Source organism: Eupeodes corollae, chromosome 1 (genome assembly GCF_945859685.1).
Source record: "Eupeodes corollae chromosome 1, idEupCoro1.1, whole genome shotgun sequence".
Classification (NCBI taxonomy): domain Eukaryota; kingdom Metazoa; phylum Arthropoda; class Insecta; order Diptera; family Syrphidae; genus Eupeodes; species Eupeodes corollae.
Genome location: NC_079147.1, coordinates 245,538,229 through 245,565,273, shown reverse-complemented (window position 1 = coordinate 245,565,273; position 27,045 = coordinate 245,538,229). Strand labels below are relative to the sequence as shown.

Sequence of the window (27,045 nt, the reverse complement as noted above, 5' to 3'; positions counted from 1 at the left end):
AAAATGTTGAGGTACATGAGTTGGTCCATTATGCCTTCGATGAAATCTAAATTTCCTACTCCTGAAGCTATCATTCGTCATCTTCAGCCAGCATGGAAGCACTTATTTTGGGATTTTCCCTAACTTTTCGAATGATCTACCTTTCATCGAAATCATTAAAAAAAATCGACTGCTTTTTTTTTTGTACTGCTTAAAACTGCGATTTGCTAAAACACCGATTTCTCGCATGATCTTTTAATTTTTAAAACGCGTTAAAACCAGATTTCGCACATCTACATTAAGTTTTGTACGAGTTCATCTATAAGGTATTTTCAGCATTATCAAGAAATTGGCAGTACAAAAATTGTCTTGAAATTGCTTAAATGATTGTTTATTTAAATTGTCTAATAAACTATTCGATACTTTTCAAATTTCACATCCCAGCAAAGAACTTATAAAAAATAGAAGTCTATTTTTATTTCAGATTGATTCTTGAATTTCAATTATTTAGTTTTTATTATTTTTTTTTGAAAACCACTTCAAAAATATCTACAAAAAAAGGATTAACCCCCAACCAAACATTACATTAACGAAAAACTGCTTCAGACGGAAATACTGCCAATCCTTGGTAAAAAGTGAGCTTTTTCGTTAACATATACATCAGGACTGCCTGGATTAAACGACCCTCAACTGTCAAAGCAATTTGTTACCTTTTCAGATGTCATTAATTTCAAACTTGGAACTTTTTTGACAAATCTTTACTTAGCTAAATGAAATGTTGCTTCATTAGGAGGCATTCGACATAAGAAACATGAACTTGCTATTTGCGAAATGATATTTTTAATTAATTAAATAAACTGGCTTATGTTATTGAGCTGCGCCAACTTCTCTATTAGCTTCTTAATCGATAAAAATAACATTTTTAAATAATTAATTGCATAAACTGCAAATAAATCAAACAACTTATTATTGTACATTCTATTTATTTATATTTTGTATATTTTCAGTCAATTTAATTACATTTTCTAATTTGCCATTGAAACTTTGGTTCTCTAATTGAATGCCCCGGCACCCATGTAAACACATAGCGCAAATTATTCGTATCAGGTCTCTTGATATTCGATGAAAACAAATATTCATTGTACATTGCACTCTTTATAAAACAATAATCATCATCCAATTCAATACTCCATTCGCTTTGCTTATCAAGATTTTTTCCCGGAATCCAATTAAATACATAACGTAAGTCTTCATTGAAATCAAAAGCTGCTGCATACAAATACTCTTCGGCATAAGTGCGACTTGAAAATAAAAAGTTTTCACCATCGCCTGTTGTGTTGACCTTCCACTGACTTTCGGGCAATGGATCTGTTGAAAATACATTACGTCTTGAGTTGTCATAGTTGGAGCTCATGTTCCCAGCAGTGAGGTATTCCTCCTTTGCTTTATTCCAGAAACACACAGATGGCAGGAAAAATAGATTCCTGGCACATACAGGAAGATTCTCAATTATTTTATCCACTTCATCTTGTTGTGCTTTGGTAAGGTTTTCAAATTCCTTATCCAAACGGAGTTTGTGTAAAGCCGAAGCAATTTTGATAACCACATCAGAATTAAGGTTTTCAGCGTTTTTTATTTCCCAAAATAGAACACTAATCCCCTTTGCCCTCTGCTGAATGAATCTATGACTTAAAATTGTTTCGAGGATCTTCTTTGCGGACACTTGTCCATAATTTGTAGCCACGAACTCTTCTATTATGCTCTCCGATTGCAGAGGATCCAGGAGATATATTGCTGTAGTCAGATTGTCCATTTCTCCGTTCCTCTCGAATTTTCCTCTGCTTACAGAAGCATTTAAAGCTTCCAGAGTGAAATCTCTGATCGAATGTTTGAGTTCATCCTCAGTGCCATGTGCAAATTCTGCCTTGGATTGATTTATAAGTCCTGTTTTTAAAATTTGAGCCAAACGTATCCATTTGAAGGGACTTCTTTGTTGATCATTTTTAGCCATTTCCTGTTGCAAAGCCCTCACAGAAAAATCAATGATCCTTATGTCTTTGAGACTCTCGATCAAGTTGGCTAAAACATCGAAATTATCTGAGCAATTTGTGTACACAGCTCGAATGATTTTCGAAACGTCTTCGAAGTTTTTCATTTGCTTCAACTTTTGTTCAGCCAATTCAAATCGCAAGGCCTTGATGTCTTCTATTGTGTCAGATGGTAGGCGCTTTTCCTGATAAGCCTTCAGACTCGATTTCAAGTTTTTCAGTTGAAAGGCAACAGCAACATACTGGTTATTTAGCATCTTCTTGGCGTTCAGACTGCATCCGCTCATAGTTTGCTTCATAAGTTCTTTGGAAAGATCTTCCTTGAAACTCTCGAAATGCCGCTCAGTGGCAGCAACTTTATCCGAAACAAAGTCCAAAGTCTCAGCAATTCCCATTTCTGCTGTGATGGATATGATTTCATCTTGAATCTTAAGCAATTTAGTTTGAACATTCAAAAGTCTATCACCATCCTCGTCGGTAGATGGGTTGTCAGTAGTTGCAATATTTTTTGCTAGATTGATGTTGATTTGCGCCATCAAAAGGCAACACACAAACACTGAATAGAACCACATCGTTTTTCAGGGGCTAACGATGTTGATCGCGTTGAGAAGAAACACAAACTGACTGCAATCAACCAAGATTTTTCTTATATTTTACATTTTTAGCTTATCTCTTTCCCAGTTGGGGTTTTCAACTACCAGTTAGTCATAATTTAACAGGTTTTGTTTGCTTTGTTTTGGTCATTAAATGCTGAGAAATCATTCAAGTTAAATCGACGGCGGCAGCGACGGCTGCGGTGGTGTTCCAAGCGCGTGTAATGTTTTGCTTGTTTGTGACGTCATTTATGTTTGTTTTTTAATTAAATGCATGTGGAATAATCAATTCTGAATATTTAGACCTTCATGACATCGCATTAACGGTCAAGAGAGGTGGATTTTTATTTTGTCTGGGTACTGGGACTTCCATAGGCATGAAAGTATTTATGCTGTCTCACACTTTGAATTGATTTAATTTATTATTCCTTAATTTATAAATAATATTCCAATGAATTTATTAACTTATTGGTTTTTCTTTATTTACAGTCAACATCAAGCATCGATTCCATCGACACTATTCCTTTTGCTAATGAAAATACCGGAACCATTAAGCAAAGACTACTTAACCGACAAGACTTGCCGCCCCAACAGCATCTCTCATCGTCCTCATCATCATCATCGTCGTCGACCAACACAATCGCCAATATCGCACACTCTTTCCATTCGTTAAAATCATCATCATCGCTGCATGATGCCACTCTCATTCGCAGCGATAGCACAGGCTCTGGCGCCGGCGGGACCCTTCTCTATGATGGGGCGTCAGTTGATCCCACCTTAGGTGGAGGATCGGCGACATCGAGTGTTGTCCATCTTCGATCGCCAACACTGACTTATCCTCCAGTTGGCAATGGCAGCAGTGTCTCTATTGGTGCTATACCAGACTGTTCCGAAATGAGTTCCTCTGCGGGTGGTAGCAATTCTGTTGTATACGCTACTGACCTTGTTGCAGCTGAAGCTGGTGTTGGAGTCGGCATTGGAGTCGGCGGCGGAGGCGGCGTACAAGCAGCGAAAACCGTATCGGCGAACGTCCTCAACGATATCGGTAATATGTTAGCTAATTTAACCGACGAACTAGATGCCATGTTAGAGGAGGAAAAACGAGTGGGATTGAATATTGATAGTGAATGAGCAAAATCAACTTAACTTCTTTATTTTTCTTTAGTTTTGCATTAAGTATGTTTCTAATTTTAAATTTATTTTTTTGTTTAAAATTTACGTAGATTTTAGGTTTTATTTTTAGTTAATTTTTTATTGTTTTTAGTAAACAAGACAAGGAGAGTAAGAAAATAAAAATTTTATAAAAATTAAAGAAAACAAAACAAAAAAATAAAATAAAAACTATGTAATGATGACCCAGATTTAATATAATCCTCCTTATATATTATAAAATGCTATTATTTTTATTACTATGCTATATATATATTTAAAAAAAATATATATACAATGAGTAAATTAATCATAATGTTGAGAAATGTATTAGAATTATTATTAAACAGTTTCTATAATATATGACAAAAAAAAAACAATATTTTGTGGTTTAAAAAATTATTTAAGGGGAAAAGAGATTAAAAACGTTGGGAACTAGGGCCCAGTGACTTACAAATCTCCACTATTCCTGTGTCCGAGTACTGTTGTCAGGAATGGAGGGGACCTAGGCTCGTTTTACACTACACGGTTTTGACCGTATGGCATAAACCGGATCAATCAATAAGTTACAAATTATACATTTTTAACCGTATGGTAAAACACGATATATTTATGCAAGGTTCCTGTGCTTAGTATACTTTTTTACAGGTCAAGTTCGAACTCTGCCGCACGAATAAAATCGTATGATGTGAAAACATGCATTTCGTCACTTACGCCACTAAGCTTATCGCACCGCACAGTGGAGAAATTGCGGAAAACCCCTGTTTACCAAAGTGTGATTTTAAAAAAATTTAAAAATAATGGGGAATTCGGAAATAGATTTACAAAAAAAAATTGTCGCGGATATTTTCGATTAAAGTTGAAAAACAAGGAAATTTGTTCATCTTTTGAAATGTTCTTTTTTGTAAAAACACTCCTCGTCAACTTAATACGTACAAACATTTTTGAATATATTTTATCCAATTTTTCCAAACAGTGATGGTTATTATGCCATCTGTTGATGGTAAACATTTTCGTAACATATAAATAACAAAGTTTTATCCAAAAACAACCGTGAGTTTTTCCTTCAACCACTTCCAAAGTGTAACTTATGCAAAGTAGAAGTTTTTTTTTGAGTCCACTGAATAGGTACAAAAATTAAAATTGGTATTGGAATGGAATGAAACAAGTTTTTGTTTAAGTTTAGTGGTGGGTACTTCCACCTTTATTTCTAATTACTTCGCAAATTTGATCCGGCATGGAATCGTATAGCTTTTTAATGTAATTTAACGATATTTCGCTGTACGCTAATTTGATTGCAGAAATTAAGGTTTCTTTGTCTTCGAACTGACGGCCAACCCTTATAAACTTTGCGTACTAACCATCCCCAGACATTTTCTAAGATGTTTAGATCAGGTGAGTACGGCGGACATTGAAGCAACTGCACTTGTTGTTCCTTTATCCATGTTGTATTATGCGCGCTGAGTGATTTGGCGCATTATCATGTTGGTAGGTCCAGTTGATGGGTCCAAAGACGTTAGACAATTTCTTTCCAAAATTACTTCATACCCAGCTGCTGTCATATTTGATGTTACAACCTCGAGTTCAACTGTTCCATAATAACTGACTGCTCAGCATATCATGACACCTCCTTCACTACATGGCGCTTTAAAAATCTTTTTTCTTTTCTTAAGTCATGAAAATAGAAGTTAAACTTTTTTTTCATCTGAAAAATCCACGTGATACCATTCTTTTTTCCAACTCATGTGAAGTCTTGAAAAATCTAATCGCAACATTTTTCATCTCTCGTCAAGTGGTGGTTTTTTTTTAAGTTTCATTTGGTTAAAATGGCTTGAGTTGTTGATTACTCTTAAAACTGTTGAGCAACTTGCAACATCTTAAAATTCTTAGTTTTCTTACCACCCTTCATGTTTTTGCCGTATGCATCTTTATTTTTCAAGTAAGAATAAACTACATTAAAACTTCGGCCAACGTTATCAGCTATTGCACGTCCAGTTAGGCCTTGTTCTCTAAGTAAATCGATTTTAGCTTTTTCAACACTGTTAAGACACGTAGATCTACCCATTTTTTCTTAAAATTTTAAATCAAGAATTAAATTTTACTGAAAACACTAAAATCGTTAATTTAAACTGTCAAGCACCCCAAAAAACTTATAAACAACGAAGGAAATGGCGTTGTACCTATTCAGTTGACTAAAAAAAACTCCTACTTTGCATATAAAACACTTTGCAAGTGGTTGAAGAAAAATTCACGGTTTTTTTGGATAATTCTTTCGGATTTATCTGCTTAACATCTTAAGGGAATAGTTAGCATCAACAGATGACATAATAACCATCACTGTTTGAAAAAAAATGGACAAAGTATATTAAAAAAATGTTTGTGCGTATTCAGTTGACGGGGAGTGTATGCTTGAAATAGAACAGGCCCCTAAAATCATAGGTTTTTTTGTAATTTGAAATTGGATAGTATTTTTTAACGAAAAACGGTTTTTAAAGGCTTTTTAAATTCAAATAATGTTTTGACTGTAAGCGCTGTTTGGCGCTGTAAGCTAGTTAATTGCGTTTGAAAGTCTTGGGTCTCAGCATTTTTTTCCAAAAAAAAATCTCACCCGAAGACTTCTGAATTCAGATTTTATAGCCAATTTGAATCTGAAAAGTCAGTCAAAAATAATGAGTTTCCCTGATAGATAAACACAGTGTGTTTGATGATACAACGTTTTTTAAATATTTTTTGGAATTCTGAATCAGATTTCGATATTCCTTTTCACTATGGAAAATGTGCATGAATTTTAATCCTGTTTTTGACAGGTAGAAGGCAAAGTGGAAAGAATACTCTATTGAAACTGCGAATATCGTGTTAAATTATATCCTTGGTACTACGTACCAGCAAGTGTTCATAAGATTCTTTTACACGGAAAGGAAATTATAGAATCTTGTGAACATCCCATTGGTACCTTGTAAGAGGAGGCTCAAGACAGCCGAAATAAGGACTACAGATAGTTTTGATCCAGCAATAGCAGGAAAATTTCAAGGGCGTTTACAAGCAAAGATGTCCTGCATGTGTTCCTTATATCGTCAGAACCCTTTTTTTCATTTTTAAGGCCTGAGCCAAATTATTTGATGAGTGAAGAAGCTAAACACTTATTAATATAATTATGAACAAATAAGTCATTACAAAAACTCTTAATTGTTTGAGAAAGGTTTCTTCAAAAATGGGGCTTTTGAGGGGCCAAGAAATTAAATAAAAGATATAAATTAACAATATTTCAATTCAATAAAAAAAAACACAAAACACCTCTTCTTTCTGACATTTCAACTGCAAGTTTGTTACTTTTCCCAAAAAAAAGTATGATTTTAAAAAAAATTTTAATAATCTTAATATTTTTTTCAATGTTGGATTTAGAAAATAACATGTTTTGGTCAAAAGTCATTTCCTCTTTTTGTTAAGCCGAATCCGAATGGCGAATTTTAGAAAGAACTTTTCATGACGAGAATTACTCTTGGAAACTTGTCGATTCCTCGCAAAAGGCAGTACTCGTGAAATAAACTTTAGATGGCATAGGCAGGGATAGAACCCAAAACCACAGTCTTAAACCTATGTTAAAGCTAGACAAAAATTCATAAAACTAGTCTAATTAACCATAACTTACAACTAACTTACTGGTACCGTACAGACACACTATAAGTTAATACTAATGCCTTTCGGCCCTAAGATCTATTTAACTTCAATTCCGTTTTATTTATTTTTTTATTCATTAGAAAAGAAAAATCTTATTTTATTTTTACTTAAAAACTACTTAAAATTAGGGCTTAAATATAACTTAAAGCTAACTTAAATTACCTATTTTACCTATATTGACTACTTAAAACTTAAAACATTTTTGTTTTTCATATTTTGTTGTTTTTTTTTATCTTTTTTGTATGCCATGTTTTTTAAATGTTTTTTTTTTTTAATTTTTGTTTGCTATTTCTTTTTGTGCCACCATGCCTATAATACTTAAAACTAAACCCTAAAACTAAAAAACAAGTATGTAAGCCGGCCAAGGCTCCATCCCGATTACTCACTATCAAGTGCCGATTGAAGCCACCAAAACTGGTTCTTCTGCTTCACCCTATCAGTTCGGTCCCGTTCGGACACAGCCCTACTGAACCGAAGGAGCTCTGCTCCGCCTTGTGCCATGACGTCCCGATTGTACAGGAGTCGCCTATCCACGGTTCGTCGTCTGACGTGGTAAATTAGTGGAACTGCCAATCTATCCTGTATCAGACCGAATCTGTCTAAAAAGAGGAAAGCCTCTGGTGGAATGAAGCCGCTCAAGCGTGCACTTTCAAAATACTCGTCCTTCGGATAGAACTCCCCGAAAATAAAATTGTTTTTCGAAGAAATAGCTCTTGCAATGTGACCTCATCTTTTATCACGAAATTGTCAATTCTGTTCGAGCCCTGTTTTATAGGACCTCGTTGGAATAGTATAGCAAGAAAGAAGATTCGGCTGTTCGATATAAGCCGGTGCAGCGTCGTAAACACTGCCGCTCGAACACCCGAAACTTCTCCATTTGGGAAGAGGCAACGTTCAACCACACAGGACAACCATAAACGATAATTGGCCGTATGAGGCCATGTAGCAAATTACCTTCACTCTGGGGTCAAGCCGCTAGCTGTAAAACAGCCGATTCGTCAGAGCGAAGGCTCCTCTGGCCCTGGTCAGAGCAGCATTTATATGTCTGTTGAAATATAAATACTGATCTAACGGTAAAAAAGGGTCAGACAAGAGACCTTACGACGATGTTCAAGCGAAGTAAATGAACTTATGATGATATTATCATCAATCAATTTAAATGCTCTACGTTCAATACTATCCAATAGGATTAAGTAAGTTGCAGGAGCACCAGCCCAGAGATGGGAGTTATACTCAAGCTTTGGACGTATGTAAGTCTTGTAGATAACAGCCAGATCAGAAGGGGTGAATTATTTCTTGCATCGCCTAAGGAAACCCAAACACCTTGCGGCATTTTTTAAATTCCACGCGGTTTCTTAATCCCCATTGAACATTGCTGTTTAGGTCGGAATTTAATGAGCTTATCATATTTTGTCGTTGCAGTTCCACATCCGAAGAAGAGAAATGTGAATCTGAAAACGAATATGAAAAGCTAAGAGTACTATCGTCAGCGAAACAATGTATTGGATTAGATGTTGCAGACAGGAGATCATTAATAAAAATGAGAAAGAGTGTTGGAGATAAAACAGAGCCCTGGCGCACACCAGCATTTATTTTATGGTTGTCAGACTTGAATCCATCCAATATTACTTGTATGGAACAATCCGAAAGGTAATTATTAATCCAATGAAGCAGGGATTCATGAAAACCGAAAGCACGCATTTTCGATAAGAGAGCTTGATGCCAAACCCTATCAAATGCTTTTGAAATATCAAGTGCAATAATCTTACTTTCTCCAAAACGATGTAAAGATTTGCTCAACTGTTCGGTGAGATGAACCATGAGATCACCAGTGGACCTATTGCTACGAAAGCCGTATTGCCGGTCATTAAGAAGCTTTCGATCTTCAAGATATTTCTTGAGCTGATAATTAATCAGCGTTTCCATGACCTTGGAAAGAAGGGACGTAAGTGCAATCGGTCGGTAGTTAGAGGGTGAGGAAGATTCACCTTTTTTGGGAATAGGCTGGACAAATGCCGTTTTCCATCCGCTCGGAACGAGACCTGAGGAGTAGGACAGATGAAAAAGCTTACGCAGTGGTTTTGCCAGCGTTGAAGAACCTCTTCAGAACAATAGCGGGGATACCATCCGGACCAGCGGATTTATGTGTGTTAAGATCTCTTAGGACTCTTACCACAGTACGAGTGCGAAAAAAGATTGGTCCCATAGAATCACTAACTCGCTCAAGTACAGGCGGAGTCATAACATTCACTGGCAGCGTAGAATTGGCGGCGAACTCCCTAGCAAAGAGATTAAGTGTCATTGACAACGAGCGTAGGAACCGAAGAAGAGGAAGAATTCCTCATGTTTTTTTACAAATGACAAAACATTTTTACTGCCTTTGGGACATTGCAGTATTTTTTGCCGTACATTTTATTGTCCGCAGCCCACTTAGTCAGAGCCCTATTAAAGATTTTTTCGAAAACTTTGCTGATGCTCGGTTGGAGTTGTCCTTTCCCTTTTTCGGGAGAGGATGCATAACAGCGGTCTTCCAATGCTCTGGATAATATGCTTTATTCAGTGCATTATTGAAGAGTGTGGTGTAAATGTCAATTACCTCCATCGGTAAATGTCTCATTACAACGTTGGATATACCATCGACACCTGCTGACTTTGTGTCTTTTATTGAGCTGAAGCTCAACCTTCGTCACTAACAGGGGACTTGATCCCAGTCCAACGCTCTAACCATCATGCTACGGGTACTACTGTTTTTTTGTCTAATGCACAAACAAAATTTGAATCTTACCTTTAAATTTTTTCTATTACATAAAGTTTTTAAATTATGCCTATTTTAAAAACTAAAGACAACCAAAAACGGGTTAGACAAAAGACAACATATCCCTTAATAACAAATCTTATCAGAATTCTTTATCTTTTACATATTTTAAATAAAATCATTTTAGTATTTCAGTTACTTTTCGTAAATATTCATTAGTTATGAGATGACTTTAAGTTTTTGAATAATTCGTTTATAGTTAATTTTTAATATTGATTTTAAATTCGAGCTTTGATCTGAGCTATATGTGCTCAAGCTCAGAAATACCAGTTTGCAACATTTTTATATATTTTTTTATCAATGTACGAGTCTTCCAAAAACTTGATGTTGTAACCTAAAGACATCGAATAAGTAATAAGATTGCTTTTTTTGCGTTTTTCTGTTAAGAAGCGTTTTACCATAAATGCTTTAGCGTTTTTTTAAGGTTTATGGAAGGCGAAGTTTTACAACTAATGAAGATTTTTTGAAAAATACTAAACATTTTTAAACGACATGTCGAAGTAAGAGATTGTGAACTTAGAAATCTTTCCCTATTTTATTGGGAAAAAAAACTACTTCATAAATTAGGTTTTTTTTTAAACATAAAAGATTGTATCTCAAAAACCTGATTACCTTGTTGACAAGTGTAATGAATTTTCTAACGAAATTTACGATGCGCAAACCACACATAATAAATAGCAACAATAGATTGGACCATTGAGATAAGTGTTTCTGAATGTTGACAAGGGAAACTCATTATGAAAAATGTTGCGTTCCGTTTATTTAATGAACTTCTAAAAGACTTCTTAAAAGACCTATAACTTGTCTAAGGATGCAATTTTTATAATACTGTCAATAAAATTATAACTATTCTTTCTTTTATTAAGAGATTTCCAGTGATTAAAGAAAAAATTGCTGTGGATTACAGACCTTGCATAATTCTTAGACAAGTTATAAGCTGATCACTGCTGTTTTGGCATACTGTATGCAATATATAAAGGGTGATTTTTTTGAGGTTAGGATTTTCATGCATTAGTATTTGACAGATCACGCGAGATTTCAGACATGGTGTCAAAGAGAAAGATGCTCAGTATGCTTTGACATTTCATCATGAATAGACTTACTAACTAGCAACGCTTGCAAATCATTGAATTTTATTACCAAAATCAGTGTTCGGTTCGAAATGTGTTTCGCGCTTTACGTCCGATTTATGGTCTACATAATCGACCAAGTGAGCAAACAATTAATGCGATTGTGACCAAGTTTCGCACTCAGTTTACTTTATTGGACATTAAACCAACCACACGAATGCGTACAGTGCGTACAGAAGAGAATATTGCGTCTGTTTCTGAGAGTGTTGCTGAAGACCGTGAAATGTCGATTCGTCGCCGTTCGCAGCAATTGGGTTTGTGTTATTCGACCACATGGAAGATTTTACGCAAAGATCTTGGTGTAAAACCATATAAAATACAGCTCGTGCAAGAACTGAAGCCGAACGAATGGGCCCTAGAAAAGTTGGCAGAAAATCCGCTTTTTTATCGACAAATTTTGTTCAGCGATGAGGCTCATTTCTGGTTGAATGGCTACGTAAATAAGCAAAATTGTCGCATTTGGAGTGAAGAGCAACCAGAAGCCGTTCAAGAACTGCCCATGCATCCCGAAAAATGCACTGTTTGGTGTGGTTTGTACGCTATTGGAATCATTGGACCGTATTTTTTCAAAGATGCTGTTGGACGCAACGTTACGGTGAATGGCGATCGCTATCGTTCAATGCTAACAAACTTTTTGTTGCCAAAAATGGAAGGACTGAACTTGGTTGACATGTGGTTTCAACAAGATGGCGCTACATGCCACACAGCTCGCGATTCTATGGCCATTTTGAGGGAAAACTTCGGAGAACAATTCATCTCAAGGAATGGACCGGTAAGTTGGTCACCAAGATCATGCGATTTGACGCCTTTAGACTATTTTTTGTGGGGCTACGTCAAGTCTAAAGTCTACACAAATAAGCCAGCGACTATTCCAGCTTTGGAAGACAATATTTCCGAAGAAATTCGGGCTATTCCGGCCGAAATGCTCGAAAAAGTTACCCAAAATTGGACTTTACGAATGGACCACCTAAGACGCATCCGCGGTCAACATTTAAATCTTCAAAAAGTAAATGTCATGGACCAATCTAACGTTTCAAACAAAGAATCGATGAGATTTTGCAAATTTTATGCGTTTTTTTTTTTTAAAGTTCTCAAGCTCTTAAAAAATCACCGTTTATATAGTGAAAGCAACCAAGGTTCTAATGGATATCCACTATCACCTTAAAAATGTTAGTTATAACTTATAATTAGTTATTACGTGCGAAGTGTTGTTTTTAACCCAAAAGCCAATAGTTATGTTCTCGTACATTAAAAGTGTTTTCAAAAAATTGTCTTTCATTTGAATGTTTCCATACGAATGTCGTGGTCAGATTCACCGTATCTAGCATTAATTGGCATTATTCTCATTTTATGATCTTATCAAATCAAATCTTAAAACAAAATCGATTAAAAGATTCTCATATCGTTCTTTCAGTATTACTTACAACCATTGCATTTACGCTATGTTTTCCCTTCCTGTTAAAGAATATTTGTTCGTCTTCCCGTGGTCTTTGCAAATAAAAATGTGTTCCATCTATGCACCCAACAACTATAAGTACATTTTCAATGAATAACTATTTGCAATTTATGATTTTTGTCAATATTCGTTCTATACTTAACCTCTCCAGATATTGAAAATTTTTGATAAAACCATTGCTTTATTTCGGACTTTTCGTTTTCTCCATATAGACTCCATTTTATGCACAGGGGACATAGAGCTTGGCTTCCAAAATGTTTGTTGTTTCCGAAACTATTTTGGATAATGTGCTTTGTGCAAGAGCGAGTCCAAAATTGTTGTCTGTAAACCATTGGCCCCCTTCGCCACCCAAAGTCTCAATAGTTATAGCAAATCTTAATATTGAAGGTACATAAATAGAAGCTCATCCAATGAAACGAAAATTAATTTTAATAATGTTCATGCAAAACCTAGAAATGTATTTGAACGTTGTATCGGTATTTTGAAAGGTAAGTAATACAGGAAATTACAAATTAGCTTATTTTAAGACTTCAATACACATTTTTGGAATTCTCAGGCCGATGGAGAATTCTCTTGGAAGAAAGAGAGAGTTGCTACAAACCGATAAAAATTGCTTCCTTTGCTGATCTACATAGCTTTTGTTTATATTATAATGTTGAAAATGATAACATTTTAATAGGGGACGAAAACTTCCCTAGCTATGGACTGAGCGAATCGCAACTATCAAGTGAAAGCAATGCAATGAAGCAATTAGAAATTATTATAAGAGAGATGATATACAAAATTCATTTTTGAGATGATTATTTAAATAATAATAATTAAATATATTTATACTACGTATATTTCTGAAAAAAAAAATAACTTCATTAACACATAAAAACAACTGCATAAATTAACATAACTAGAAACTAAACACAAAAATTCTTAATAGCTTAAGCAAAAAAAATGAATCAAAATAAAAAAATTAATCACAATACACAACTTAAAAATATCCTTTTTGTAATTGTTTTTCTGTAATGTCCTTGCGTCTAGTTAAGATCCTCATTTGATGATTAATCATCACAGTAAGCCTTAAGCATAAACGATACAATTCAAAGTATCAAATTACTATTTCAGTTCAGTTCCCGATAGACATAAACATCCTATCGGAAGAACTTTAAATCTTTTTATTATAAATCCATGGGAACTGCATGGTAAGCAATATATCGTCATCTCGAAAGTGACATTGAATGTGATTGGCTATCGATCACATTATATTAATAAGAAATCATGACTGTATCCATCAGATCGGTCATGAAAGATATATTTTAAGTTCAGTTATAATACGGCACTAAAAGCAAGAACATATAGTTCTCAAGCTTTATTATACTCAAAAATAAAAATATTCTTTTTTAAAAATTCAAAAACTGAGTTAGAATATTAATTGGCGCCCGAACAGGGACACGGTTATTTTGAACGTTTGTACCAAAAGTGAAAAATTATTTATTACGATTAAATTAATTAAAACGGGTAAAATTAAACCCCATCGTTTAAAAAAAATTTTCATAGTGCAACACCGTGAACTAACAAAAAATTTGTTCAGTAGACCTACTTGGCTTAAAGAACCAAGAGGCAAAACGGGAAAATTACCCAACGGATAAAGAGAAGTACGCGCATAAGCAGCGAAAAATCCAACGTGAACCAAAGTGAACCAAAGTGATCCAAAGTAAAGCCGAAAATCTAAAGTGAACTTCAAGTGAAAAAAAAAGGGAAATCTTATTTAAAAAAAAAACGGAAAATATAAGTGAATCAAACAGAATAGCTTTATAGAAAGGAAATCCAAATAAAATATTTTTATAAAAATATTAGTGAGAGGAAAAAAATACTTGAATAAAGAATTAAAGAAACCGAAGTGAAATGAAAAACAAGTATATTTAAAAAAAATATATTTAAACAAAAAAATTTAAATAAATAAATCCGTAAGAGGAAAAAAATAAAATATAATTTTTCAAAATTTTATATATACATATGTATGTACATACTGAAAAAACTAGAACGAAAGAAAGAACAGTCAAGAAAAATAATTAAAGAATTATTTGACAAAAAAACTTTGAAGCAAGAAGCAGATTGATTAAAGGAGGAAGAAAGAAAGCAGAACCAACATACATCATATCATCACATCGTTACAGCTAGCAGGAAGCGGAAAGCAGATATATTTACGTAAGAGAAAAAAAAATATATTTAAAAAAAAAAATAAAACAATTATATCTTTTCGTTTGTGGAATATAATATAAATTATAAATATTTTAATTAACGTTACCATCAGAATAAGTGAATATTTAAGAAAATTTATATAGTATATTTTTAGATAATATTAAAAAAAAGATATTTTGTGAAAAAAAAATGGCAAACCTAACACACGAACAAGTTCAAGAATTGGTCGCAAGATCAATTGCTGAAACCACGCAAGAATTACGAACTAGGGTAAATGACTTGACCACCATATTAGAACGTCTTACCACAACAGACAATATTATTCCCCATAGTGACGTGGAAATTGACCCAGACAATACGTCTAGGGAAAGCTTAGAGTTAGTTAAAAGTTTACAACAATTTGACGGAGAGAATTATGTAAGCTGGCGCACATCAGTGATACACTGCATGAAGGCCTATGAGCACTGTAAGGGTAGCACGAGCTACTTTACAGCTGTTAACATTTTAAGAAACAAAATAACGGGGAAGGCCAATGATGTTCTGACATCACATGGCACACCCTTACATGTAGATGCTATAATAGGAAGATTGGACTTGACATACAATGACAAGAGACCAGTTTATCTTTTACAAACGGAACTGACCAACGCAAGACAGGGTAACCAAACGCTGCAACAATTTTATGATCAGGTGAGCAAACTGCTCACACTCATCACAAATAAAACTATAATGAGTTATGGGCCAAGAACAGCCGAAACGAATGTTCTCATCGAGGTTGCTAGGGAAAACGCATTGAGAACTTTCATTACTGGTCTGAACCAGCCAATGAGCAATTTAGTGTTCTCATTAAACCCAGGTGATTTGCCTAACGCGCTGGCACGAGCTCAAGAAATTGAGGTTAACCAATCTCAGAGACTTAGGGATAAAATAGATTTTTCACGGGCTTTTCCCCATAAACAAATGCATCAACCGATGCTTAACTCAAACCCAAGATTAATTAACAACAATTCTCTTCAAAATAGGCCTCAGCGGCAAAATTACCAAATAACTCCACCTACACGACGGATGGACTTGAGAAGTGGAAATTACCACCAAAGACCCCAAACAAGTAATAACAATAACAATAATAACAGTGGCAATAATTACAATAATAATAATCAACATAGAAATTTTAGTAGTAATCAATATAGGGATCAACGATTCAATAACGAGATCCGTAATAACAATAATCCTTTTAAAAGGGATAGGCCGAATAGTAACCAACAACCATTAAATAAGAATCCACGAATTAATAATTTAGATGAACAGGATAATTTTTTAGAGTAAGGAACGACTTGCCCTTTATTAGAAGAACGGATCCAAGGACAGGTCGTTGTTTTAAAATATTAATAGACACTGGTGCGACACATAGCTATGTTAAACCAGGTATATTTAAAAATAAAGACTTAGAAATAACTACAAGAGTAAAAAGCGTGCATGGGACAAGTTTGATAAATAAATATCAAGAAATAAATATTTTAGGAATAAAAGATGTTTTCTACGAAATAAATAAGTTAAAGGATTATGATATTATTATAGGAATGAGGACTCTAAGGAGAATAAAAGGGAAAATAAATATAGTAGATGGTACATTAGAATACGAAAAAGGCATAGTACCTTTAGTATTCAATGATGAGTTAGTGAATAGTTTACAAATCTGCATGAGTACAGATGAAACATATATCGATGATCTAAAAAAAATATTAAAACGGTATCAAGGGATTTTCACAGAAAAACCCAATTATTTACCATACAACACGCATGTTAAGTGTTCAATAGAAACGACACGTGAGGAACCGATTTGGCAAAGGGCCTACCCTTATCCTCAATCCGCTGCAGTGTTCGTTAATAAGGAAGTACAAACATTACTATTGAATGATGTAATAAGACCCAGTAGAAGTGCTTACAATAGTCCAGTTTGGGTTGTTGACAAAAAAGGATTCAACGACGATGGTTCAAAGAAATTACGGATGGTAATAGATTTCAAGAAACTTAATGCGTTTACAAAAACGGACAAATACCCCATGGCAGAAACATCAGTTATTTTATCCAATTTAGGTAAATCAAAGTATTTCACTACTTTAGATTTACAATCGGGATTTCATCAAATCCTTCTACGAGAACAAGATAGACAGAAAACTGCATTTTCAGTTAACAACGGGAAATACGAGTTCAACCGGATGCCATTTGGACTGAAGAACGCTCCGGCAATATTTCAGAGAGCGATGGACGATATATTGAGGAAATATATTGGAAAGTTTTGTCATGTCTACCTAGATGACGTGATCATATTCTCGGAAACATCCGAAGAGCATCTAAACCACATAGAATTAATAATTAAAGCTTTATCAGAAGCTAATATGAGAATTAGTTGTGAAAAAAGTAAATATTTTATGGAAGAAGTAGATTTTCTAGGATACGTTGTATCATATAACCATATAAAGACAAACCCCGAAAAAGTAAAAACAATAAAAGAATACCCCGAACCAAAAACTTTACGCCAGTTGAGAAGTTTTTTAGGACTTTCTGGTTATTATAGAAAATTTATTCGCAACTATGCAATGATAAGTAAGGGATTGACTAAATATTTAAGAGGTAATGAGAAAATAAACAGTAAACGAATAAACATTCAATTAGATAACGAAGGTAAAAAGGCCTTCCAATTATTAAAAAATAAATTAATGGAAGAAATAGTGTTGAATCAACCAGATTTCAGCAAAACATTTGAGTTGACGACAGACGCAAGTAACTCAGCCATAGGCGCAGTGCTTAGTCAGGAAAATAAGCCCATAACTTTTATAAGTAGAACATTAAGTCAAACTGAAGAAGGATATGCTACAAACGAGAAGGAGTTGTTAGCAATAGTATGGAGTCTGAAAAATTTAAGAAATTATCTCTATGGTCAGACGGGTATCCGCATATATACGGACCATCAACCATTAAGTTTCGCGGTTTCTGATAAGAATCCGAATGCGAAATTAAAAAGATGGAGAGCATTCATAGAGGAATACGCTCCAGAAATAATATACAAGCCGGGAAAGGAAAATGTGGTAGCTGATGCCTTAAGCAGACAGGAATTAAACATGATGGAGCCGGATTTAAATACAGTACATAGTACTCAAAGTAGTCCAGTTGAAGATATAAAAAGACTAGGGGGTAACGTCAACAGATTTAAAAATCAGCTAATATTTCAAACAGGTAATAGTAATAATATTATAAGTAAACAAGTACATACAGGTTATTGGCGACACGCTGTTATTTATAAAGATGACGGTATTTTTAATAAATTAAAAGAAGTAATTAAGAATGGATTTAATGCAATACATTCAACGGAAGAATTATTGTTTAAAATAAAAGACAAATTACTATATGAATACCCAACAGCACAATTTTCTTACATTGCCAATTTAGTAGAAGACATTACAGATAAAGATATCCAAATTTCAATCATTAAACAAGAACACGATAGAGCACACCGTGATTCTAGGGAAAATTTTAAGCAAATTTCAAGCAAATTTTACTGGCCAGAATGTTATAAACAATTAATAGATTATGCAAAAAATTGCACAGTATGTAAAGAAAATAAGTATGATAGACATCCAATTAAGTATAAGATTGGAGAGGCTCCAATTCCGAAGAAAGGGGGGGAGCGAATACATGCTGACATTTATTATGCAGATAACGATCAATTCTTAACTATGATAGACTCGTTTTCAAAATTTCTTATAGTGAGACATATAGATAGTAAAATTGATGCAAAAATTAAACTGATCGAAACTTTACCAACATTTGGAAGAGTCGAGGTATTGGTGACAGATAATGAAAAAACGTTTTGTACACCTTCAACAGAAATGGAATTACAACGTTTAGGTATCAAACATGAAAAGGTAGCTCCTAATCACAGTACGACGAACGGTATGATTGAAAGAGTGCATAGTACTCTTACAGAATTGATAAGAATAACAAAAACTGAAATTCTGGCAGAAACCAAAGACATAATGCCATTTGTTGTAAAGAAATATAATGAATCTATACATTCTGTTACGAACAATCAACCTATAGAGATATTTCACAACTTTGAAAAATTTAAAAATTTAACTGACGTACTTAAAGATAAACAAGAGAAAACTCTTTCCTATTTTAACAAAAATAGAACAGAAATAGAGTTTAGGCCTGGACAAAAGATCCATGAAAAGTCTACACGTAGACAAGGTAAAGTCAAGCCTCTTTATAAAAAGAGAATTGTAAAGGAAGATAGGGGAAGAATTGTGGTTGATAATAAAGACAGAATTATACACAAAGATAATATAAAGAAGTAAAAAAAAAATATTCATGAACACATATATATGTATAACATATTTAAAAATTTCAGATATAACTATGAATATTATCATGGCACTATTGGCATTACTAGCCACAACGTCTGCTCAAGTGCAGATCGTAAGTTATAGTTTAGAGGAATACATACTTATAGAGGACGGACCTGCTGCATTATACGACAACAGAGGTGAAATTTATCACGTTATAAATTTAACATACTACAAGGGAATATTAGAAGAAATTAAAGGAAAGGGCATAAGACTAACAAAAGAATCCTTAACAAATTTTGAGACAGCAAATAAATTGCTTAACCAACTAATAATCAGAGATAGAGTTAGACGTGGAATAAATGAACTCGGAACATTATGGAAATGGATATCAGGAAGTCCAGACCATGACGATAAAATAAAAATTGAAACAAAATTACAAGAGCTCATAGATTCAAACAACAAACAATACCAAACAAACTCACAAATATTTAACGCAATACAAAAACTATCTAGTGAGGACAACAGTATTGACAAAGAGGATGCACTCATTTTAAGATTAATAATTGAAGATTTAAGGGAAATTATTAATACAATTAATCTAAGTAAAAATGACATTTTAAATACAGTAATTTTGAATATAGAAGATCTCGATAAAATTTTACGAACAGAAACAATGCCAATCTCAATAACAGATGTTTTAGATGCATCAGATTTTAAAATTTTACAACAGAGAGAAATAATATTGATTTACATAGAATATCCTTTAGTTAAAGAAATAAATAAAAAGTTTATTGTGGAAAGCATTAATGTAGGCGATGGAAAACTACAAATACCAAATCAAGTTGTGTTATGCGATAAGAAGTATAAAATGGCAAATTGTAAGATAGAATTAAATAACATATATTGTAGAGTTAATAATGAAACAAACTGTTTAACGGAATTATTAAATAATAATAAAGCAAACTGCCACAAAATAAAAGAGAATAACCCGGATGTAAAAATAATTAAAGATGGCATAATTTTTGTAAGTGGAGAAACCACAATAAATAAAAAAGTATACAAGGGTACATATCTCATTAATTTTAAAAACAATGTCACCATAAATTCTATACAATATGAAAATAAAAAAACAAAGATTGTAAAGCATATCAAACAAAATGTACCAATAGAAATTAATATCATAAAATACTTAGAATCAAATAACGAACAACTAAAGTTCTCTAATATAGATCTTGTCAAACCATATATTGAAGATATTAAAAAACACCCAATGTTATGGGGTATCACAATAAATATTTCATTATTCATAAGCATTATGATAGTATTGAAACTATTAAAAATCTATAAGATAAACAAACAAAATAAAAACAAAATAGCTTTCGAGATGATAATGAAAAAATGTTTACAAGAAACCAACATTAAAATTGAAGAGCGATCGGGACGATCACTGTCAAAGTAAGGGGGGAGTTAAGATCCTCATTTGATGATTAATCATCACAGTAAGCCTTAAGCATAAACGATACAATTCAAAGTATCAAATTACTATTTCAATTCAGTTCCCGATAGACATAAACATCCTATCGGAAGAACTTTAAATCTTTTTATTATAAATCCATGGGAACTGCATGGTAAGCAATATATCGTCATCTCGAAAGTGACATTGAATGTGATTGGCTATCGATCACATTATATTAATAAGAAATCATGACTGTATCCATCAGATCGGTCATGAAAGATATATTTTAAGTTCAGTTATAATACGGCACTAAAAGCAAGAACATATAGTTCTCAAGCTTTATTATACTCAAAAATAAAAATATTCTTTTTTAAAAATTCAAAAACTGAGTTAGAATATTAATTCGTCTTTCGAGTTGTCAAATGACTCTGGCTTGGAACACTGCATCCTGTTCATTTCGCTCTCTCAAAATGTTCACTAATTTATTCTGAAAAATTAAATCATTTTCTATTTGAGTATTTAGTAACTCATTTGTACAAACGGGGTTGAATTTCTATATTTCATAGGAAGAATAATATGTATAATATGTATTTTTGAATCCGAGGAAGATAAGGGCTGTCGATGGTGCTGCTGCTCCTAACGCCAATGCAACTGATAGAGTTGTTGCGGCTGTGGATGGTTTTTGGCTTGGAGCTCCAAAAGAAGGGCCCTTCAGTATCCGGTACTGCCTTCCGAATATGTCAGCTCAATTATTTTTTCCTCATCCTCCGTAATTTTTACTTCTTCGAATGGCCCACCTCCAGTTTTTTGCATGCACAACAAATTTTGGCTCAGTTTTTTCTCAGCTCGATATTTGTAGTCAGTCCACACCTATGTGTGTAAGTAAAATATTTATTAAATAAGAAATTTACACAATCGCAATTACATTTACCTTCCTCCAATTAGCAATGTTTTTAATAGGTGGGCCATTCGGCCCACAACTTACTAAGGTCCGCGTTCCCTTGTAAAGAATTAGGTTTATACCCATTGGCTATGGTAGGCTGCTCATCCATAAATTTGATACACATTTGGAGCTGATTTCATGTTACTGACCTATGTATTTACAAAATTATATATTTAGATTTATAAACTTAAAGACATATCAACCAAAAAAACTTACATTTTGAAACTAGAATTTTATCATCGGCCGCAAATAAAAACACTAAAAGTAACAGTAACAATAAACATCACAAAGTAAGTAGTATGTTTGGTAACATGGCATTTTTTACAAGTTTTTAAAATTTCTCATAGAGAAAAACCAAAAAACATTTTCAAGTTATCGAACAAGCATTATCTTTCATTGAGTTCATTTTGACATTTCAGTCATACTGAACGATCTTATACCGAAAACGATTGACGAGACGACAGCGATTAAGTTACGTGAAGCAAATTTATTGACGATATCGTTAATGATAATCGTTTGGACGAATATCGTTTCGGAAATTACGGAATGACTCCCCAGTACCGAGAATAGCGAACACTAGAGACAAATGATTACAAATCATATAAAAGAGAAATGGTGCCAAAACCAGGATGTGAACCCGTCACTTTGGTCACCTTAAAGTTTGGTGACCAAATCACCGAAAGAGATGTACCCGTGAATTGAACACCTTGTTCGTGCTTTTGACGCCTTTAGACTGTTTTTTGTGTGGGTATGTCAGATCTTCGGTCTAGATCTATTCTGATAAAAAAAAAAGAATTTTGAGCCAATATTCGGTACCCTATTAAAAAATAGAACCGGATATGCCAAAAAACTATTGCAAAATTTGGCCAACAGGATAGCATTCTAAAAGCCTATTCTTAAAGTCAATTTGCCAGAAATTATTTTCAAACATAATTAATTGCTTTGAAATTCTTGATCTAAATCCAAGTGTTATTTCATTGAATTTGTTGTGATTTATCAAAAATCTATGACCTTAAAAATAAAACCGTATTTTTGTTAAATCTACACCTAAAAAAGATTTTCAATTCGTGCTGTTTCTCAAAGAGGTGCTAACAACTGGCTAATGAGGTCTTGTGTTTTAATTTAATGCCTTTAGACTTTTCTAGAAAAAGATAAGTTCTATACAGATTTGGACATTAAAATAGACATAGAGAAAGTCGCTAAAAGTAAAACCAAATAAAAACAACAGCATGCATTCGAAGTAGTTTTAACCTTTATCAAAAATAAGTTTGACTTTCTTATGCAAAATAACATGGGTTTCATTTTTTTTTCAATTTAGCTTGTTGATTGTTTGGAGATGGACCGTTCCTTAGGTAAGACTGTGTTTTTGGTGGACATTTAAATAGAAACGCATTGGAACACAGAGCTTAATATTTAACTAGTATCAAAAATGTTAGTTTTTAATATTTTTTTTACTTTTATAACACAATTAATTCACTGTTTGAAAAATATTACAATTAATTCTAAGGAAAACATGGGTCGTGGCAAGATTTGTTCCCTAGAAGAGAAAGCTGTCATTTTAGTTCTACGTTGTGAGGGAAAGTCACAGTATAATGAGCAGATCCCTTAAGTTGATTGCACAGGCAATTTGACCGCTGAGAGCCAAAAAACAGCTGGGAAAACCAAGCAAAACAACCAAAAGAGAATTTCCTTACAAGTCTTCAAGGGAAATAAAAAACAAACTATAGCTTCCAATAACTTCCAGAACTGTTCGTAGAAGACTTGTTTAAGCTAACTTGCTAAGAAGGATCGCAAGAATGGTGGTCTTTCTACGGAAAACAAAATATAACAAAAAGTGGACGAATGTTTTTTTGTTGGACGAAACAAAGATACATTTTTCCGATGTGATGGTAGACAAACCGTTAGTATGATTCCTTTGAAAGAACTAAATCCCAAATACATCCAGAAAACGGTCAAAAATTATGCGGCAGTACCATACTTTGGGGTTATTTGGCTTGGTATGGCGTTGTACCAATACATTTGATTGAGGTAAAATGGATCAAAATATGAAGGTGAATATTATGAAGGAGACGATGCTGCCTTATGCGGACGACAACCTGCCTCTCAAATGTTTTCTACAGCAGAATAACGACCCTTAGTATACATCAAAATCTGTTCAAAAGTATTTTAAGGACCAAAAATTCAGCGTATTAGAGTGGCCATCCTAATTGCCTGACTTAAATCCCATAGAACATTTTGGGAGAGATTTAAAATGCGCGGTAAAACGACAAATCAAGCCGAACTGTGGTGGATGGTTCAACAGAAGTGTAACAATATTTCAATTGACAGATGCCACCGATTATTTGACTCAATGGGCAGGTTCAGGCAACATAAGAGACTTCATTTGCTGTCATCTTCATTCTTTGAACGTAAATTTTCACCAAGACAACTAGTTCGTTTTTCAAGTGCCATGAATGTCAAATTCAGAACTTTACTTCGCAAACCTCCACTTTAAGTTTACATTACAAAAAGTACCAACAAAATTATTGTCTACAAAACACTCCCCAGGCAAGGTAAAAGTTCACAACGATTTGTATTTTGTATTGTAAAGAAATATTAGTTATTTCTTTTCCAAATTGACAATGAACCCTTTTACTGAAAGCCTAAAATTAAGTTTTGCAGAAAATAGATAAATCGTAGAGTAGTAAAGTTCAGCTTTCAATTGAATGAAAGAACACGATCAACTGTCATTTTCATAGAAGTATACTTGACTTAATATTTAGGGAGATTGATCTTGACTAACTTTCCAGTCAGCTTTCCATGAAAGTTGCCTTAATTGCAAGGTATTTTTTTGGCAGCTGGACAATCAGATTCTAGAAACTTGCCTTACTTTGAAGTCCCTTATGTCGTCTGAACCTGCTCAATGTCCAACAGATGTCACACTGTAATTAAAGCTAAACCATGCCAGGCTACCAGATTTTAAAATAATTTTGAATTCCAGAATAGCTTTGCATTTAATTTAAATTGTTAAATCTTTGTATCTATTTTAATGTCCGCAAATGTTGTTCCTTTTTTACATTTATGAATTTAAATACTATGAAAATGAAATAAATTAAACTTAGAATGTATATATATAAATAATAACCCCTTCAGCCATTCTAAGAATTTTCGAAAAAAAAAACAATTTTAAAAAGTATATTACTTGGTTTTTGAATTGAAGTATTAAAGGTATTTCAAACTTATTCTTGATTTTCTAATACAAAAAATTTTAAACGCGTTTATTTCAACATTGCACGATGTTGTTTGGACTTATAATTCAGACAAACTTTGAATTTTTTTTGGACGTACCTACTTAGGATTTTGTTTTAAATTGCTTAGTTCGTTTGTTATTAACAATTATCTTACGATCTTGAATGCAAATTTTTAAGTTTAGAAGTTTTTCACAAAAAAAAAAACATGTAAGGCGCCAGTTATAGCTATCATTCAAATCGGTCCGGAAATATTTTTGAATCGATATTTGAATGTGTTTCCCTTTGATTAGAAATGAAAATTATGTACTGATCGGTCGGAAATCATACAAAGAATTTTGTTTGTGAAAAAAAGTTTAGTTGCACATTTATTTTTCTCTAAAAATGTATTTTTCTATTTTCCGGACCGAAATTCATTTTTCTGAACAGCTGATACCCTTATCAGCTGTCATCGAGTATGTTCGGTGAATGGGCCTAAATCGAGATGGCCACCGATCCTGACTTTCACAAGAAAATGCTATTCAATCTCATTTTTGATTGAATGGACACGGTAGAAGCAAAAGTGTGGTATTTAGAGTGATTATAATCCACAATCCATTGTTGAAGCTCCGTGCCGGTACATCCTCAAAAAACTTCCATATTCAATAATTTTACAATCAATGGGAAACGCAACGCTATCGTGACTGAATTGGAAGATGTTGATGACTTTGGTTCCAACAAGATGCTGCTACATGCCATACAGCCAATGAAACAATCAAGTTCTTAATAATAAAGTAAACTTTTGATAAGCGGATTATTATCCATCAGAGGCCGGTGGAGCAGTCTCCAAAAACGTGCTATTTAACACCGCTCGACCATTTTTTGTAGGGTTATGTGAAATCGCTAGTCTACGCAGATAAGCCCGAGATGATTGAAGCTTTGGAAAAGAATATTAAAGGTTTTATTTTTGACATACGGTCTTGATTGCCAAGTAAAAGTGGTCAACAATTAGGCCTCCAGACCTGCCTTATCACTTTCTGTCTTTATTATATTATAGTCAAATTCTTGGCCATTAAATTATTTCAAAAGCATTATATTGCTTTTTTTAAAACCACACGCCTAAAAAACAAACTTTATTTAATCAAAAAATCATTGGGTCATTATGATTAAAAAAATTAAATTAGTTAGGAGTTCAGCCGTGGACATTTATAAAAGGAGACGTCATAGCAAAAAGGCGGCTGCATAGTACCATTTTGAAATAAATCGCTTCAAAAAAATGGTCGACTTTCCATTACCGCAACACGAATTTACTTTTGATTTTTTTATATTAGGTCTAGAACATGTTTTAAGTACTAAGGCGAGGAATCACCTTTAAGGCCCTTGCACATGAAAGCAAACAACGAATGAACAAACAAACAACATTTCAAAAAGTCAAATTCAAACAAAAACACATTTAAATTATAAGAACCCCATTGAAACTTATGTTAAGATAATACAATTTGCAATTTGTTTTCTAAAACAAGCCAATTTTGTAAACACAATTAGGTAGAAACGAATTGCAGCGTGGTTGCTACGAACTGTCAAACTCTATTGGCGTTCAACATACCATCCCCACTGCAATGAATAAATTCTTGGCGCTCAACTTAACCTCAAAATTATACCAGTCTTGTTTTGTTTGTTATAAAGGGTAATTATAAATTAAAAATTCGACGCTGTCTGCTAATAAAAATAAAGCTCATGTGAAAGAAAAGTCAAAATATGCGAACATCCACGGTTCGCAGTTCGTAGCTCATGTGCAAGATGCTTTATGGCTGAATCACAAACACGCTTCTGCTTCGGCTTCATCTGCGTTATATTGGGCCTGCTTCGAGGTTGCATTGAATGACATTTCTATTATTTCATCCCTCCAAATAGCGAATATTTAGTTTTTGTTGACATTTTTTGCAGCTTTTGAACTCTCAGGCAAAGCAAATGTTCAGATAATTGAACTAGAGCTTCCGTTTGGAGTCACATTACGTTCTTTTCCTTACGATTGTCAAACGAAACGTGA

The 27,045-nt window shown here is 33.6% G+C and overlaps 2 protein-coding genes across 3 annotated transcripts in view; one reads left to right on the top strand and one right to left on the bottom strand.

Moving 5' to 3' along the window:
* LOC129939991 (uncharacterized) overlaps window positions 1-3,961 on the top strand; it is a 33,017-nt gene extending 29,056 nt beyond the window's left edge. For both annotated transcript variants that reach the window (XM_056048206.1, XM_056048207.1), the window contains one exon: window positions 3,110-3,961. In XM_056048206.1, coding sequence (XP_055904181.1) covers window positions 3,110-3,751 — 642 coding nt within the window. In that variant the 3' untranslated portion in view covers window positions 3,752-3,961. The remainder of the gene's footprint in view (window positions 1-3,109) is intronic.
* LOC129939992 (uncharacterized) lies at window positions 943-2,658 on the bottom strand. Its single transcript, XM_056048208.1, has one exon. It carries the CDS (start codon window positions 2,597-2,599, stop codon window positions 992-994), a length of 1,608 nt encoding a protein of 535 aa, XP_055904183.1. The 5' UTR covers window positions 2,600-2,658; the 3' UTR covers window positions 943-991.
* Window positions 3,962-27,045: the final 23,084 nt, after the last annotated feature.

Excerpts from the sequence above, each read along its gene's own strand:
- LOC129939992 (XM_056048208.1), bottom strand. The coding sequence starts at position 2,599 with ATGTGGTTCTATTCAGTGTTTGTGTGTTGCCTTTTGATGGCGCAAATC.